Source organism: Mizuhopecten yessoensis, unplaced genomic scaffold (genome assembly GCF_002113885.1).
Source record: "Mizuhopecten yessoensis strain PY_sf001 unplaced genomic scaffold, ASM211388v2 scaffold10531, whole genome shotgun sequence".
NCBI classification, from domain to species: domain Eukaryota; kingdom Metazoa; phylum Mollusca; class Bivalvia; order Pectinida; family Pectinidae; genus Mizuhopecten; species Mizuhopecten yessoensis.
This window is the reverse complement of record NW_018408593.1, coordinates 81,206-99,943: the sequence shown is the minus strand read 5'-3', so window position 1 is coordinate 99,943 and position 18,738 is coordinate 81,206. Positions and strand designations below refer to the sequence as shown.

Genomic DNA, 18,738 nt, shown 5'->3' with positions numbered 1-18,738 from the left:
CTTCTTCTCAAGACCCAGATATGGTAGAATCAAATACTCTTCATAGATGGAAGGGTCTTAAGGTGCTTTACCAAAATTGTGAATTTCTTGACCCTGGGGTCTCATGTTTCCCCCTGGGGAGGGGGTAAACTTTACTATAGTTTATATAGGGAAATCACATTTTGGACCAACATTTGTTTAATTTCCATTGGAAGTAATTTAATTTGGGTTAGCATTATCAGTATTAGGTAGCAGTTTGGTAATAAGCACATATTAGCCCTGGCTGACCCCCCGGGACTATTGGCTGGGGCCATAAAGGGTCAAATTGACTGAAATTTCAAAAATTGTGAATTTCTTGACCCTGGGGTCTCACGTTTCCCCCTGGGGATGGGGTAAACTTTACTAGTTTATAAAGGGAAATCACATTTTGGACCAACATTTATTATGGTTTATAATGGCAATTGGTACTTTGAATATTACATGTTTATGACTTGATTGGAATTATAACCCTGAGTTGACAGTTGGATACTTTGAAAATTTTGAGCCAGCCCTACCCCCAAGGGCTAAAGGGTGGGGCCTAAAGGAGTCAGTGTGCTTAAATTTCTTCATTTTCCTTTTTGAGAATCAGAGGTGCTAGTTTCAAATACTAATTAGTCTTAAATCTGTATGTTAGATATTGAATAAGGTGGTTTTATTGTTTTTTGTCTTTGAATAATATTTCTGTTCGTGTTAAAAACAAAATCAACTCTCTGTATAAATATATCAGGTGACCGTTAAGGCCCATGGGCCTCTTGGCCATATTTGCTGTGAAGATCCCCTTAAGCTTGCTGGTAAAAGAATCTGGTGAAGGTAGTAGCTATAAATAGTCATACAGGTCTGAGACATACATTTTTGCTGTTATGCTGACCTAATGCAATACTACCAGAATTTGTAGAAAAAGAGTTGTTTCAACCAAAAGTCTGTGCATTTTCCTTGCAGGACCCCAATATATATTTGTATGTTGTATATATTTAATGTATTTGTCAGTATTTCTGCCAAATAGTTTAATTTGTATTCATTGTAATTCTGTTACAACATGAAAAGTAATACACAATATTTTGGAGAACTTGGTTACAGGCATGTTTTTATGTTGGTTACTGATCTATATAACTTGGTATGTTGTACAATTTTGGTACTTGATTGTCACGTGCACTGCAGCCTTAAAATAATATGACGTCTCCATATTTTGTGCTATGTTTTCAGGCCAAATAAATTAAAATCCAAAGTGTTTTTGAGAATGATTTTCCATCTACATGGACATGCAGTCCTTGTCAAAAACTAGAAACATTCTGTATCTGTAATTTTGAATTTTAAGAATCACAGCTAGAAAAGCTGTCAGAATTGTAATGAATGAGATAGTGCACATGTTACTTAATCCCATTCTATTTATTTTAGGAGCTAGATATATGCTGTAAAGATTTGTAGGGTACTAGTTAGTGCTTGGACACCAAAACATAGCACTGCAATAAATATATCTATTCACCAAAACAGTCATTCTTATGTCTATTCAATTAACGATTTTACAGGTATATCAATCTTGATTAAAATACAGCTCCTCTCCACTATTGTATGCTAGTAAAACGAAAGTATAATGAGGAGCTGTATTTTAATCAGATTGACAGGTATATATGCAGTGTTTTTCTACCCTAATTTTACAGTAGCTTGTAATATATACCTACATGAATATGATAAAATATAGTAATAATTTTATGAAGTTGGGAAGATATTCTTCCTTTTCCCTACATTTTGGAAAAGTACAGCTCCGTTTCTTGCCCTAACAAAATTATGCAGTCTCTTTTCGGCTGTAAAATTAGGCCAAATAAAAAAATCAAGGGCAAGTGACAGCAATTGAAATACAATGTACATGTAAATTTCATATTGTCAGTGTCATAGACCTAGTATATAGTGTTATGGGTCCTGTGATCTCATGTACATTTCTGACCTTACCACCTCAGGTGAATTTAATTGTACATGTATGCACCTATTGCTGGTGGCTTACAAATAGAAGAATATATATATAGATATGGCTACAGGCAGAATTTACCATTGAAATAAACAAAGGTGAACACATATGTAGTACATTGTTCAAATTTATCATCTAAATGCTGTCATCTAGATCTAGATCAATAAACATTACATATATGACACAGGGCACTTTTACTTTTATATTTGATGTATTAGATAGATGTTTCAGTGCTTTTTGATTGAAGATAAATGGAAATTTCATTATGTCCCTGATGAATGGCATGTATTGGCATTTCACTTGTAATTGGTTGCTTTACTTAATTGAAGTCACATGGCTAATCAAACAGTATGTTTCACAGCTACAGCATGGTCTATCTCGACAGAATTTTCAGTTATCAATAACATCAATCTGTATATTAACTCATTCACCCCTGAAGACACATTTGAACTCTTCCAATTCATAGGTTTGAATAGTTCATTATGAAACTCTAGGGGTGAATTCATGAGTTAATGATACCTGTATAACTGTAACTATGGTCTATGCGTTGAATTTTATTCTGACATGACTTCATATGTATATATAGCATTGATAAATGATTTCCGAAAAAAGATATAAAAGTTTACCTTGCAGAATTTTTATGAAAAAATATAAAGATAACGTAAATTGTTAAACAAAAAAATCACCAACAACATTTATGTTCTGTCTCTGAGATCTAGACCACGATTTGAACCCTTGTCCCCCAATGATTAGAATATATGTATGGCACTAAATATAACTAGGGAACTGAGCTAACTAGTCAATGGTAGTACCCAGCTGGCCCCTTTAAACTATACTACCTGGGTATATAAATTTAAAATAAAATTGGAGATAATTTATGAATACATGATTTGTCAATATATTGATGGCATGTTTTAGTACAAAGGGGATTACATTTTCACTAGCCCCATGCCCACCACCAGTAGATTTTATTTCAGGGCTTGTAAAATTGTTCAATGTTACAATGAAAATATAAGTCACGCTAATGCAATTTTTTTCAATATTTGATAGGAGGCTATTACTCCAAATATGAAATTGGACATAAAGCTGAAACAAAATTTAAATTGCTGACTGATTCAAAATTGATTCTTTCTCTTGATCAATGGTCATTTCCAGATACTGTATATGATTTGTCAATATATTGAAGCAGCATGACATATTTTAGCACAAAATGTTTCCAGGGCCAGTATATTTTATTACAGAACTTGTAAAAATGTTCAATATTTGCAGCGAAAATATTAGTTTGGCTAATGCAAAATATTTCAATACCTGCAAGCTATATATATGTGGCTATTTAATACTATAAGTGTGAAATAGAACAGTGTTAAAATAAATTAAAATGCTGACTGATTCAAAATGCTTAATTCATAACCACTCTCCAAACTGTCGACTGCTCCATTTGCTTGCCATGTGGACCTCTGCTGGTCATGTGGACCTCTGCTGGTCATGTGGACCTCTGCTGGCCATATGGACCTCTGCTGGCCATGTGGACCTCTGCTGGTCATGTGGACCTCTGCTGGTCATGTGGACCTCTGCTGGTCATGTATGTGGACCTTTGCTGGTCATGTGGACCTCTGCTGATCATGTGGACCTCTGCTGGTCATGTGGGCCTCTGCTGACCATGTGGACCTCTGCTGGTCATATGGACCTCTGCTGGCCATATGTACGTCTGCTGGCCATGTAGACCTCTGCCTGCTGGCCATGTGGCCCTCTGCTGGTCATGTGGACCTCTGCCGGTCATGTATGTGGACCTTTGCTGGTCATGTGGACCTCTGCTGGCCATGTGGACTTCTGCTGGTCATGCATGTGGACCTTTGCTGGTCATGTGGACCTCTGCTGACCATGTGGACCTCTGCTGATCATGTGGACCTCTGCTGGTCATGTGGCCCTCTGCTGGCCATATGGACCTCTGCTGACCATGTGGACCTCTGCTGGTCATGTGGACCTTTGCTGGGCATGTGGACATCTGCTGGCCATGTGGACTTCTGCTGGCCATGCATGTGGACCTTTGCTGGTCATGTGGACATTTTCTGGCCATGTGGGCCTCTGCTGGCCATGTGGACTTCTGCTGGCCATGCATGTGGACCTTTGCTGGTCATGTGGACTTTTTCTGGCCATGTGGACCTTTGCTGGTCATGTGGACGTTTTCTGGCCATGTGGACCTTTGCTGGCCATGTGGACCTCTGCTGGCCATGTGGACCTATGCTGGCCATGTGGACCTTTGCTGGTCATGTGGACATTTTCTGGCCATGTGGACCACATCCTTTTTTTATACAACAAAGAACCAGAAATGAACCATTAGTGGTGCAATGGTATGCTTATATTATTAGTGCTTAAGGATTGGTGCGTAATCCAGTGCAAGGTCAACAGTTCCTTTTTATGTCATCGCCATAAAATTGGGGGTGGGGGGAGGGGCATATAGTGTTGCCCATTTACGTCCCGCCCCGCCCCGTCCTATCCCGCACCGTCCTATCCCGCACCGTCCTGTCCCAATTCAATGTTATCACTAGCAACCACAGATTTTCATCAAACTTTATACAAAGGTCAAGTATGATTATACGTCGAACATGGTTGTGTTTCAAGGTTCCAAGGTCAAGGCCAAGATCACGGTTACTATATACGGGCAATCGTCAATGTCCACACTTTACAAGATAATTTGCTTGAATATATATTGATCAATATACAAACTTCGATGATAAGTTCAAAGTTGAGTGAAAGCCATGCATGCATAATTAATTAGCATACTGTGGTCAATGGGTTTTGCCAATTAACTTTGTCAGATAAGGCCAGATTCTGATGAAACTTGGTTGATATCTTATTCAACAACAAAGGCAAAGTTCAAAGATGAACACAATCTGTGCATAATCTATTTAATGGTTTAAAATTGCCAATTTCAGTTTTTAACGTTTGAAATATGGACAGAGAGAAGCAACTCCTATGCAAATGAATTATCTAAAAGGTCTAAAATAATATATTCTAGAGAACACTTGGTACCCCTCTTCTGACAAACCTATAAAGATATACCGTACACATAAGAAGAATAACTTCACAGTGGTACACTTTTACATAAAACTTTGATTTATAACAAAATTAACAGTAAATCCTTCTGTACAATATGATGGGAACTTCGTCTTTATTTTGTTCCCCTTTCCAAAAATAATATATGTATCTTAGTATAACTTTTGCCTTAGCTTTCAGTACTTTCAGTACTTTGATTAGTTTTGTTGTGATACTTGATACTTCTCAAACAATTTAAACATTTATTTTTGCATTTGCTGTTGTTGATTGAATCCTTTGTTTTGAAATAAAGCCAAGTGTTTCCAAACTGACAAATGATACAAGGAGCATCCCTCAAAAGCTGTTTTTCCATCACCAAACAAATATAAATATAAAGCTGCACTCAATTGGTTCAGTTTGAAAATTTGGACCAATCAGAAACTCACATTCAGATTGAAAATTTGGACCAATCAGAAACTCACATTCATACAACACTTGGTAGAATTGATAAAACTGTACCTCTGTGTTGTATTGTCTTCAACAGTTGCTGTACTGTATACCAAACTGAATGAAAAATACCATTAAACAACTACACCGTAGTTTTATAGTATACTGTTTCACACCAACATATATAAATGATTTCATTTAAGACATGGTAATTAATATGAGGTAGTGCTAGTTATATAATTAGCATAACTGAAATGCACATTCATTTGAATGTCAATGCTGTCACCATAGTATTTTACATATTTCGTGTTGTGATATATCATGCCAATCAGATTAACAATGAATTTCGAGGCACAGATATTTGAATCCCGGTCTTGTGCGGATATTGTGCTACTCGAACCCGCCCATGTGTTGATGAGAACCCAATATTCGATACACTGTTAGTAATGGGAATCATCAACATTTTGAAAGCAATGTCCAGACTCTTCTGAAAGCATCCTACAAAATTCTGCATTGATTTGTACATTTTTGGGGTAGCTATTAACCGACATTACAACTTAGCTACACATCTTGCTCTTATAGTCTTAACCCTTTCACCCCTGTGGAACTTGAATAAACTCTACCACCCATTGATCTGGATGAGTCCATTATGGTCCACAGTGGTGAACGGGTTAAAGTGAACAGGCCTAGGTCTATCTATTCTGAGGACTGTTGCTGGATCATTTTAGACAAAAACGACATCAACTTTGACACACTTTCTGCTTTTTGAGCTGTTGCTTCAAAATAAATTGTGTGAGGCCTTTTGTTATATCATCAACTTGCTTCTGCAACTTTGTCCAAGAATATAGCAATTATGTTAAAATTCAGGGGTGTAGAATAACAATGTTCTATCGAGAGACGCAGATTAAAAAAAAAATTCAAACCAGCACATCTTTTCATAGCAAATATTGAAAATTTTCACTTTGTCTTGTCTACATGAAATTATTTACTTGCCCCTGCAGGTGTCAACCCTCCCTCATTTTGACCAAAATTTACCAATCGCCATCGAAACTCCCTCATTTTGACCAAAATTTACCAATCGCCATCGAAACTCCCTCATCATTCTAGTCCAAACTCACAAACTCGAAATCTACATCCTGGTCAAATGATCTCCTAGTTACTACAGGGCGTGGGTAATGATCAGTACAGGTGTGAATCAAATGAATGAGTTATTTTGATACATAAAAGGTGAGAGATAAATTGAGCAAAGCAGTTTCAGTCGCGTTTCACACACTTTCTCCCTCATTTGAAATGTGGAACGAGGGAGATCTCCCTCATTGGAGGTTTCAGAGGTTGACACCTATATGCCAATTCCTCTATATAGAAGTGTCAGGCTAGTGGAATTCTTATACCCATGCGATCTGTAGAGTTTTGCAAAGAACGCATGACCAGCATATTTTTGATATTACAGTTGTGGTACGTAACAAAATGTTATATTGTGTAACTAATAATTATAATTTTAGCAAGGTTTAATCAAACAGGACAGCTGTTGGCTTGGTTTTCAGACAGTAAACATATTATATGCTAATCATAATAACTTAAGGCAACATTTTGACGTTTCTGACCCTACGAAACATATGTTGCCCAAAAACCTATCATTTAAATGTAGATATATGTATCTCTAGATCTACATTTGTATATTCTATTGATCAAGATCTCCCTATAGTTTTGCTGTTGAGCTAAATCTGTGATGTTTCTCCATCAAAAGGATATATAATACATGTATAATTGATATGAAAATATTTAAATACTGGCCGGTAACTGATTTAAAGATGTAACAATATTTTACTGAGTTCGTTAGCTTTAACAAAATGCCAAACAAGAAGACATTTAACCCTTTAAAGGATGGGAAATATAGCCAATACAAGTTTAAGGTAAAATGTATTGATATTTTAAATTTCAAATGATAGTTTATATTAAATTCCCTTTAGCATGAAGTCACTTAATATTACGGCTTTCAAACCTTCAGGTCCAATAAATTAGTTATTATCATAAATAAGCTTGGAGCTTTCACATGATTTTATCTAAATCCATGAAAAACGGGGTTTGCTTCAATGATTTTGACCGAACATGAACAATGGGGTGACAGGAATACGTCAAGATAGATTTTTATCATTCAAGAGGACCATCTGTGTTTCAGACTACTGGTAGCTATAGCGTTTTTTTAATCTATTCTAACAGACTTAAGCTGTCTGTAGGTGGTGTATCTGATTACAGATACGACTATATGTTTAACCATCTGAAGTTGTTGAATGTTTAAATTTCACATCATTTTAAAAGAAGTGGAACATTTTCTCATGCAGTATACATGTATTTGTATTACACATTAAGAGACTTTATCAAATTAAAAGAATCATAATTTAACAGCTATATTTAAAGTGTATGAAAAACACTGATGTAAGATTACAACTTATATATATATATATATATGATCATTTACAATATTCTACATAAACTGTTTTTTCGTATACTGTATATAAACAGGATTTTACATGAAGCAGAATTCTGCTTCAGACCAAATACCCCCATGTTCTTCTAAGTTACAAAAAAAAAATACCCCATTTTCCATTACAGTCTGACCCACTAAAACACCTGTGTCCACGTAACCTCCAGAAATGAAAACTTTAAAAATTCCAGTCTCCAAATTATAAGGTTGTATATGACTTAAAGCAATCAATACTGAAAATTATCATTTATGGGGGCCCCAAATATTCATTTAGGGCCCCCAATTTTCAATCAAGGGGTTCTCAAGGACACTCAAGGTCAAAATGGGATGTAAAACCCTGTAAAAAGTAATTTCCTCTTAATTTCCATTTTGGATGTAACTAGTCTCTAGCACAAGCTTAAGTGGTCCAGTATATATATAGTACACTTGGGTTGAGTTGTATTGGATCAGTTTGTTAGGCTTTGGTTTGTTTGTGTTTTATGTCCTTTTAACAGCTTTGATCATTTAATTATCTAATAAGGATGTGCCAGGTTTTGGTGGTGGAGAAAAGTCCAATTTCACAGAGAAAAACCAACGACCCACGCCCAGTACCTGGCGACTGCCCCACATAGGTCTTAAACTAGCGACCCACAGTGGTGGAGGGCTAGTGGTAGCAGAATGTTAGATGCCTTAACCATCTGGCCATCGTGCCCCCCAGTTTGTTAGAGCGGCAGTTTAATACTCTGTGGTCCAGGGTTCGAAACCTGCTCAGGCCCTGCTGAATTTTTTACACTCAACGCACTAGCAAAGATTAGGTTTTCTTTTCGGAAAAGAATTTATCAAAAGTTGTACCAGAAAAAACTGCTTCCAATGCATAATATAATAGATACTTATATTTTTTAGCGGTGATGCAGGGATCCGTAGGTGGTTTAATATACGCAATGTAATTAAGATCTAGATCTAGACGGATTGGCGAGAAACAGCAACACCCTGCAGTTTTATCAATAGGATCCCAGCAGGCTTTAAAGAGTGAACTAAAAGCCCATATATATGGATCACTTCCGTATCAATAATATAATTTCTCTTCATATTAAATTTTCACAGGAGCTATATTATTCAACATGATAAACAATGAAACTATTCAGTGTTTTCTACAAGGTCAAGCTCTTAAAAAGTACTTGTATTTGTATTAACTATACTTTAGGTACGTGTACATACAATTGATCTTGATAACTTTCATATTCATTTCAAACCCACATGCATCTATATATTCATGCCAGCTGTCGTCCATTGTCCGTAGAATTTTTGAGGTTAAAAAGAAGATCAATTTGATGACGTGAGCCCTGTCATGTGACACGTGGACCGTTTGCACGTTTGGTACAATAAAAAGCTTACACACACATTCATAGCCCATGAATTTAGCCTCAGCTTATTTTAAGGATCCTCGTACCATTGTTATAAACTGTAACTATGTAATTGAGAACTTTTTTATTGGTATGACAATAATTTCTGATAGGAAACCCATCTCTTCCAGAACTTAATAGAAATGAAAATGAAATAAAGAAGAATAACAACAGTGTTCTGTCTGGTTTGGTTTGTGTGTGCTTAAGCTTCCTATTAACAGCTAGGGTCATTTAAGTATGTGCCAGGTTTTGGTGCTGAAGGAACACCGGAGCACCTGGAGAAAAACCACCGACAAGGGAGCAGCCAATACCTAGTGACTGTCTCACGTAGGCCTCGAACCTGCAATCAAGTGCTCAAGGGCTAGTGATTGAAGATTGTCAGATGCCGTTCATAAGCGCTCTGCCCTGCGTACCTACAGTATATATACATGTTATTAATGGAATGGAATATTGTTGCAATTTGTAGACATACAGATATGGTTGTAACCTCCGGAACTGATGTAAGATATAAATTTTGTTTTGTAGATGTAAAGATATACAGTATCCTAAAAAATTACCATCCGCAAGTGTGGTCATTATATTCCATAATGAGGCATGGTCACCTCTTCTTCGGACAGCGCACAGTGTGGTCAATCGGTCACCCCCAGAGTACCTTCATGAGGTCATCCTATTGGATGACTTTAGTGACCGGCGTAAGTATATACCAATACTTCTCAGCTATATAAGTACATTAGTGCTACTGACTCACGTTTATCAACTTTTTGAAGTTTCCAAGGGGGAGATTACTCCTGCTCAAAATTAAAAACATGAAAGAATGTGTGTATATATATATACCACTGAGGGACCAAACAACCCTTTAAAATTACGGTTTGCATTGATCTTTTAGATAAAATCATTAGATCTTAAAATGTAGAAATAGTTTGGCGAATTCACTGGTTGTAATTATTAAATATAAGGGTTCAAAATCCGAAGTTTCCCTCCAAGATTGAAAGATTTTAAGCTAGAAGTATACCAATATATATACATTGTAGACCTACATGTACATTTAGGCACTAATAATGTATACATAACTATGCTTACTATTGGTAGTCTTTAAGATATCTAGTGGAATAGCTATATGATAGCCCTACATCAATATAAATGATATGTGCTTAGGAAGAGCTTTTTTGAAGGTAACATCCTCAGCATAAAATAGAAAAGGTTTATTGTGATTAATTAAATTGACTTGTAGGTCAACATTTATCCCTCTTGTTTCAAAATAAACGTGGTGAATTTCTAAGAAATTTTAAAATATGTTAACATGCTATATTTTTGTATTAATAGCAGTGTTTGGAAAGGAATATTCCTTTAAAAAACTTTCAGTAAAATGATATTGTTTTAACACTATTTCATGTTTGAAGGACTGGTTAGATTAGGGAATTCACTTGTTCGTGCTGAAATCCAATCTCAGGTTAGTAGGTTGTCGCTGTTATTGTAAATTTAACACCGCTTCTTTATCAGCATTTCATATTTTACAGCGGAGCTTGGAGAAAAGTTAAACAAGTACGTAGACGAGACATGGCCAGATGGCGTGGTTCGAATCGTCCGAACCATGGAGAGGAGTGGTCTCATCAGAGCAAGGCTGGCCGGAGCCGTAGCGGCCAAAGGCGATGTATTAATTTTCCTCGATTCTCACTGCGAGGCATCTGCAGGCTGGTAAGTATATGTGGGATCATCAGGTGACCTTGTAATAACTAATACTTATTCACAAATTGCATAACCAAGTTGAATAATATAACCTCGCACCCATCAGGAAGTCTGCATCATACAATGGGCCTTTTTCCACCTTTTCCTACCATTGTGCTATAGCTATGCCTTTATTTAAATTTTTCAAATTTTAATGGGATGTTTCAGAAATTGAATGTGCAGATCTAGAATGACCCATGGCCCCTGCGTAGGCCTATCAATATCTAATACCAGACATTAAGGATTTCTTATGTTTTCCTGTTAACTTCCATTGATATTTCAAGAATGTGGAAGTGACTTCATTTCCTAACAGATTTTGATCATACTTCATACAAAAGTCAAGTAAATGGTAAGAGAACACCTGAAATGAATTAATGTTTCAGAATTCCAAGGTCAATGTCAATGTCAAGGTCAAGGTCACTGTTACTGTTGATAGACATTTACCGACTAATTCAGTGACACATCATTCCATTAAGTTTGTTTGCTAACAGATTTTGTTTAAACTTTACACAAATGTCAAGTATGCGAATACTTTGAATTAGTTCGTATTTCAGGACCCAAAGGTCAAGGTCACCATTACTATTCCAATTTATAGATTTTTTTCCAAGCATGACTCTGTTTTCCATGGTCTTACAGATATTTTCTAGTTTTCAAATGTGTTTGTCTTGAATCTGAACAACAGGAAAGAATGCTGTTATGAATTTTGTTAATATGTATTTAAAAACAAGATTTTTAACAAATGTGTCCTTGATTATGTGTACCAGTTCTACAAACATTCCTCAGCATAAAGAAATCGCAAATTTTAGATGTTCTATTGGAAAATATTACTGAAGTGGAGAAAAGTCTTTATAGAACAGTCTTCATAGAACTTCAGATTTTTCCACAACTCATATAAAAAAAAATATGGACAAATTTAGTAGGATTGAAGAATTTTGTGAAACTGGAGCCAAATTATGATTTGGCCAATCTTTTAACTGTGTTGACACTGTTAAACCTCTATAATCCGACCACTGTACAGTCTGGAAAACTGTATCTTGAACCTGAAATTTGTCCTTCTGTATACTTTTCTATGTGTAGTTATAAATTGAACCTATAGTGTAGTTTACAAGCCTATCTAAAGCGACCCCTGCACAATATGCATTGTGTGTGTTTCTGTGTTAATTTAACCTAGTATGTTACTGAATTGTGCAACCTGTGGAAAGTGAACCCTGTATTATCTGTTTTTTTTAGGTGAGCTTATGGCATTGTGCTGCTTCCGTCGTCCGTCCGGCGTCAACTTTTTACTTTAAACAACTTCTTTTCAGTAACCAAAAGGCCTAGGGTGATGATATTTGGCCAGAAGCATGCTTGGATGAAGGGCTACCAAGTTTGTTCAAATAAATGACCTTCATCAATTTTTAAGGTCACAGGGGTCAAATATGTAAAATTGGCCAGTACCATGCTGGGATGAAGGGGTACCAAGTTTGTCCAAATGAATGCCCTTGCCTTATATTCAAGGTCACAGAGGTCAAATATGTTAAAAACCTTTAAACAACTTCTTCTGAATAAACAAGAGACCTAGAGTGATGATATTTGGCGAGAAACATGCCTTGATGAAGGGCTACCAAGGTTGTTCAAATAAATGACCTTCATCAATTTTTAAGGTCACAGGGGTCCAATATGTAAAATTGGCCAGTACCATGCTGGGATTAAGGGGTACCAAGTTTGTCCAAATGAATGCCCTTGCCTTATATTCAAGGTCACAGAGGTCCAATATGTTAAAAACCTTTAAACAACTTCTTCTGAATAAACGAGAGACCTAGAGTGATGATATTTGGCAAGAAACATGCCTGGATGAAGGGCTACCAAGGTTGTTCAAATAAATGACCTTCATCAATTTTTAAGGTCACAGGGGTCAAATATGTAAAATTGGTCAGTACCATGCTGGGATGAAGGGGTACCAAGTGTGTCCAAATGAATGACCTTGCCTTATATTCAACGTCACAGAGGTCAAATATGTTAAAAACCTTTAAACAACTTCTTCTGAATAAACAAGAGACCTAGAGGGATGATATTTGGCCAGTGACATGCTGGGATAAAGGGCTACCAAGTTTGTTCAAATAAATTACCTTGATTTACATTCAAGGGCACAGGGGTCAAATATGTTAAAAACATTTCAACAAATTCTTCTGAATAACTGAGAGGCCTAGGGTGATGATATTTGGCCAGAAGCATGCTTGGATGAAGGGCTACCAAGTTTGTTCAAATAAATTACCTTGATTTACATTCAAGGTCACAGGGGTCAAATATGTTAAAAACATTTAAACAAATTCTTCTGAATAACTGAGAGGCCTAGGGTGATGATATTTGGCAAGAAACATGCCTGGATGAAGGGCTACCAAGGTTGTTCAAATAAATGACCTTCATCCATTTTCAAGGTCACATACATGGGTCAAATATGTTAAAATCTTTATACAACTTCTTCTGAATAACCAAGAGGCATAGGATGGTGAGATTTGGCCAGTAACATGCTGGGATGAAAGGCTACCAAGTTTGTTCAAATAAATGACCTTGACTTATATTCAAGGTCACAGAGGGCAAATATGTTTAAAACATTTAAACAACTTCTTCTGAATAACCAATAGGCCTAGGGTGATGATATTTGGCTAGTAGCATGCTGGAATGAAGAGCTACAAAGTTTGTTCAAATGAGTGACCTTCATCTTTTTTCAAGGTCACAGGGGTCAAGTATGTTTTTAACCTTTGAACAACTTCTTCTGAATAACCAAGATGCCTAGTATAATGCCAGTAACATGCTGGAATGAAGAACTACCAAGTTTGTTCAAATAAATGACCTTGACTTATATTCAAGGTCACAGTGGTCAAGTATGTTTTTAACCTTTGAACTACTTCTTCTGAATAACCAATAGGCCTAGGGTGATGATATTTGGCCAGAAGCATGCTGGGTTGGAAGACTATAAACTCTGTTCAACCTAATGTCCTTATTCGACATTCAAGGTCACAGGCGTCATATGTTTAAATCTTTTAATAGGTTCTTATGAATCAAACACTGCTATTCTGCCTGTAGCGATATTTTAGTCCACGTTTAAGATTACATGTGTGAGATTAATACCAGGTGAGCGATGCAGGCCCATTGGGTCTCTTGTTCAAATACTAAAATTGCAGGTCCATTGTGTACTTTTAAATCCTTACTGGATCTGTGTAATCCAGAACTGTTCATTGAATTCGTAACATGACTGTTTGATTCCTTTGGGTTCATTGTAGACAGGTTTCACTGATAATTTATACTTGCATGAACCTGTATACGTAGCAGCAAGCTGACCTCATTGATGTTTACGCCATACAATGTACCTGTATATGTTTTGACTAAAAACAATATACTATTGGGTCCAATATTTTATCTATGAAACCTGTATAATTGCACCTTTAATTAGTCTGTAATACATATCGTATGCCTGCAATCTGATTTCCTCATAACAAGATTTTCTTATTGAATTTTGAAATGTGCTATTGGCAATGTCAATTACCTATGTGTACATTTCCACTTGAGCTTTTTGTCAGAACATCTGTGTCATGGATTTTCTGGAGGTCATTTATCTCCATTCTCCTCTAATTTTTTCTGATTAAAAAAACTCCACCTTGAATCTAGATAACATTAATGCAACGAATACCTATCATTCAAATTGAAATAATCCTTCATGAATCAGGTTAATTTATTCTTTTAGAAAAAACACCTTTAATTAGAATTGTAGTGCACTGACTTGTTATTCTGTCAACATTAATTAAAACAAGTCCAAAAATGTGCTTCTTTTGTGCAGTGTTTGCAAATAATTGAAAATTCAAAAAGGAAAATTTTAAGATTGAAGTTGTGTGATTGAGTTTTAAAATAAGTGAGTAAGAAATTGTATATAACTTCTGTGGGCAGTCGTTCATAATTTCTACAGAGGTCATCAATAAGCTATAGTACACACATATATGGAATAAACCTCATTCACCCCTGAAGACACATTTGAATTCTTCCAATTCAAAGGTTGGAATAGTTCATTATGAAATTTCAGGGGTGAATTAGTTAACCTCTGTATGATAACCTTAAATATCTGACCCAGGAATCCACTGCCCTTATGTATATTCCCAACTGTCTTTATCTTTGTCAGGTTAGTTGTCTATATGTGGATGAAAATCAGTAAAAATTTGTTTTCGAGAATTCTGATAATTATTGAAAGTTCATTTCTATTCAAAATATTTCTAGATCCTTTTCCTGTCTATTTACATTGCACAATGTGTACACTTGTCAAAACGAAACTCTGTCCAGCTCCAAGTTTTTGTCTAAATCTAAAATCTTGTAAAATCCAAATTATTTGTCTAAATCGACCCATAAATTCAGTTACAAAAAATCGCAATGCATAATTGGTATATTCTCTATAGTCCCGAACGTTAACTATCAGCAAATGTGCTCTAGGGATTGTCCAGTTTCATCTGAGTGAATGTTATATACGAGGAATCTCATTGATCTTATAGAACCCTACTCATGTCCTCATAAGCTTCCATTTAATGTGGTTTTGACTGTAGCTGAAATTCTCCATTTCATGCTTTGAGGTTTTGTATCCAAAATGTTAATACTGGTACATACATTTTGCATGATGTACTTTGTGTGTGTATCTAATCCTAAAGTTTATCTTCCAGATTTACTGTATATTTAAAACTGCCTGTGAAATGCTGTGTAAAGAGGTGTGGAATTGTATATATCTGTAGTAATGTTTTATATAATTAAGTACATAATACTCAACAGTTACATCTGAGAATTTTAGATTTTATTTACAAAAAAGAAATTATTCAAATAGTTGGCTCCTCTATTGTTTTGGCATGATCAGTCATTGACATAGCTTATTGTAATAGATATACAGTAAATCCTTGTTTATGCAGTCACCAATAATTATAATCTGGTTGTGCCACAGTATAGCTATACCACTGATCTGGTCACACTATCCAGCCGCCACTGATCTGGTCACACTATCCAGCCACCACTAATCTGGTCACAATATCCAGCCACCACTGATCTGGTTTCCACTATCAAGCCACTATTATCTGGTTGTCCCACTATCTAGCTACCTATAATCTGGTTGTCCCACTATCCAGCCACCGCTAATCTGATTGTACCACTATCCATGGCCAGCCACCACTGATCTGGTTGTCCCACTATCCAGTCACCACTAATCTGGTTGTACCAAAGTACAGTCACTAATAATCTGGTTGTGGCACTATCTCGTCACCACTAATCTGATTGTACCACTATCCATGGCCAGCCACCACTAATCTGGTTGTCCCATTATCCAGTTACCACTTATCTGGTTGTCCCACTATCCAGCCACCACTAATCTGATTGTACCACTATCCAGCCACCACTAATCTGGTTGTCCCACTATCCAGCCACCACTAATCTGGTTGTCCCATTATCCAGTTACCACTTATCTGGTTGTCCCATTATCCAGTTACCAATACCACTAATCTGGTTGTCCCATTATCCAGTTACCACTAATCTGGTTGTCCCATTATTCATTCCCACTATCCAGCCACCACTAATCTGGTTGTCCCACTATCCAGCCGCCACTAATCTGGTTTACCCACTATCCAGCCACCACTTATCTGGTTGTCCCACTATCCAGTTACCACAAATCTGTTTGTCCCATTATCCAGTTACCACTAATCTGGCTGTCCCATTATCCAGTTACCACTAATCTGGCTGTCCCATTATCCAGTTACCACTAATCTGGTTATCCCATTATCCAGTTACCACTTATCTGGTTGTCCCACTATCCAGCCACCACTAATCTGTTTTACCCACTATCCAGCCACCACTAATCTGGTTTTCCCACTATCCAGCCACCACTAATCTGGTTTACCCACTACCCAGCCACCACTAATCTGGTTGTCCCACTACCCAGCCACCACTAATCTGGTTGTCCCACTACCCAGCCACCACTAATCTGGTTTACCCACTACCCAGCCACCACTAATCTGGTTTACCCACTATCCAGCCACCGCTAATCTGGTTGTCCCACTATCCAGTTACCGCAAATCTGATTGTCCCATTATCCAGTTACCCCTAATCTGGTTGTCCCATTATCCAGCCACCACTAATCTGGTTGTCCCACTATCCAGCCACCACTAATCTGGTTTACCCACTATCCAGCCACCACTAATCTGGTTGTCCCACTATCCAGTTACCACAAATCTGATTGTCCCATTATCCAGTTACCACTAATCTGGTTGTCCCATTATCCAGTTACCATTTATCTGGTTGTCCCATTATCCAGTTACCACTAATCTGGTTGTCCCATTATCCAGTTACCTCTTATCTGGTTGTCCCACTATCCAGCCACCACTAATCTGGTTGTACAGTACCAGTATTCAGTCTGTACAGCCCCACTTGACTTTTATATATTCCTTCTACTGAAAAAGAAATTTGCCTCACTCCAGTCAGCAATTGGTAAAACAATGTACTTCATACTCTCGGGTATAAATAGAATTTGTGTAAATCATGTCATGGTGGCTATGACCTATATATATATACAGTGTATATAGTCAGGAAATCAGTGCTGCACTTGTTAATATATATGTAAATGATCATCAACACAGCTAGCTACCTGTACTTTAACTAGGAAAATGTCTCGCCTCACTATATCTTCTTTAGCATTGTGTATATATTCTGTATATATATATACAGTAAGATGCTCTCTTCACTATAGTGTGTGTATATTGTGTATATATATACAGTAAGATGCTCTCTTCACTATAGTGTGTGTATATTGTGTATATATATACAGTAAGATGCTCTCTTCACTGCATTGTGTATATATTCTATATACAGTGAAGAGAGCATCTTACTGTATATATATATATATATACAGTAAGATGCTCTCTTCACTGTAGTGTGTATATATTATATATACAGTTAGATGCTCTCTTCACTGTAGTGTGTATATATTCTGTATATATATATATATATATACAGTAAGATGCTCTATTCACTGCAGTGTGTATATATTCTATATACAGTAAGATGCTCTCTTCACTGTAGTGTGTATATATTCTATATATATACAGTAAGATGCTTTCTTCACTGTAGTGTGTATATATTCTATATATACAGTAAGATGCTCTCTTCACTGTAGTGTGTATATATTCTGTATATATATTGGGCAAAGAAGTAATTCCAACAGTGTGGACAAGTTTAGGTTGTCAAATTTTCGGAGCGATCCACTCCTTTTTCAAGACACAGTGAAACAGAACAGTTACATGTACATATACATCATATTACATGAAGATAGAATTGATATACTATAATTGAAAATATAGCTATTATATAAAACCAATAGTCCCCTTCGCTAAAGACAGCCGAAGGCAGCAATTAAGCTGAGAGCATCGCGGACAAGGAACGCTGATGTAGAGGACCTATTCTTGCGTCCTCTACATCAGCGTTCCTTGTCCGCGATGCTCTCAGCTTAATTGCTGCCTTCGGCTGTCTTTAGCCGAGGGGACTATTGGTTTTATATAATAGCTATATTTTCAATTATAGTATATCAATTCTATCTTCTTGTAATATGATGTATATGTACATGTAACTGTTCTGTTTCACTGTGTCTTGAAAAAGGAGCGGATCGCTCCGAAAATTTGACAACCTAA

General features: G+C 36.6%; 1 protein-coding gene across 1 annotated transcript in view; it reads left to right on the top strand.

Moving 5' to 3' along the window:
* LOC110461004 (probable N-acetylgalactosaminyltransferase 9) overlaps nucleotides 1-18,738 on the top strand; it is a 40,168-nt gene that overhangs the window by 2,184 nt on the left and 19,246 nt on the right. The window contains exons 2-3 of the mRNA XM_021514264.1: nucleotides 9,857-10,023; nucleotides 10,849-11,026. Of these exons, the coding sequence (XP_021369939.1) occupies nucleotides 9,857-10,023; nucleotides 10,849-11,026 (345 nt within the window). The remainder of the gene's footprint in view (nucleotides 1-9,856; nucleotides 10,024-10,848; nucleotides 11,027-18,738) is intronic.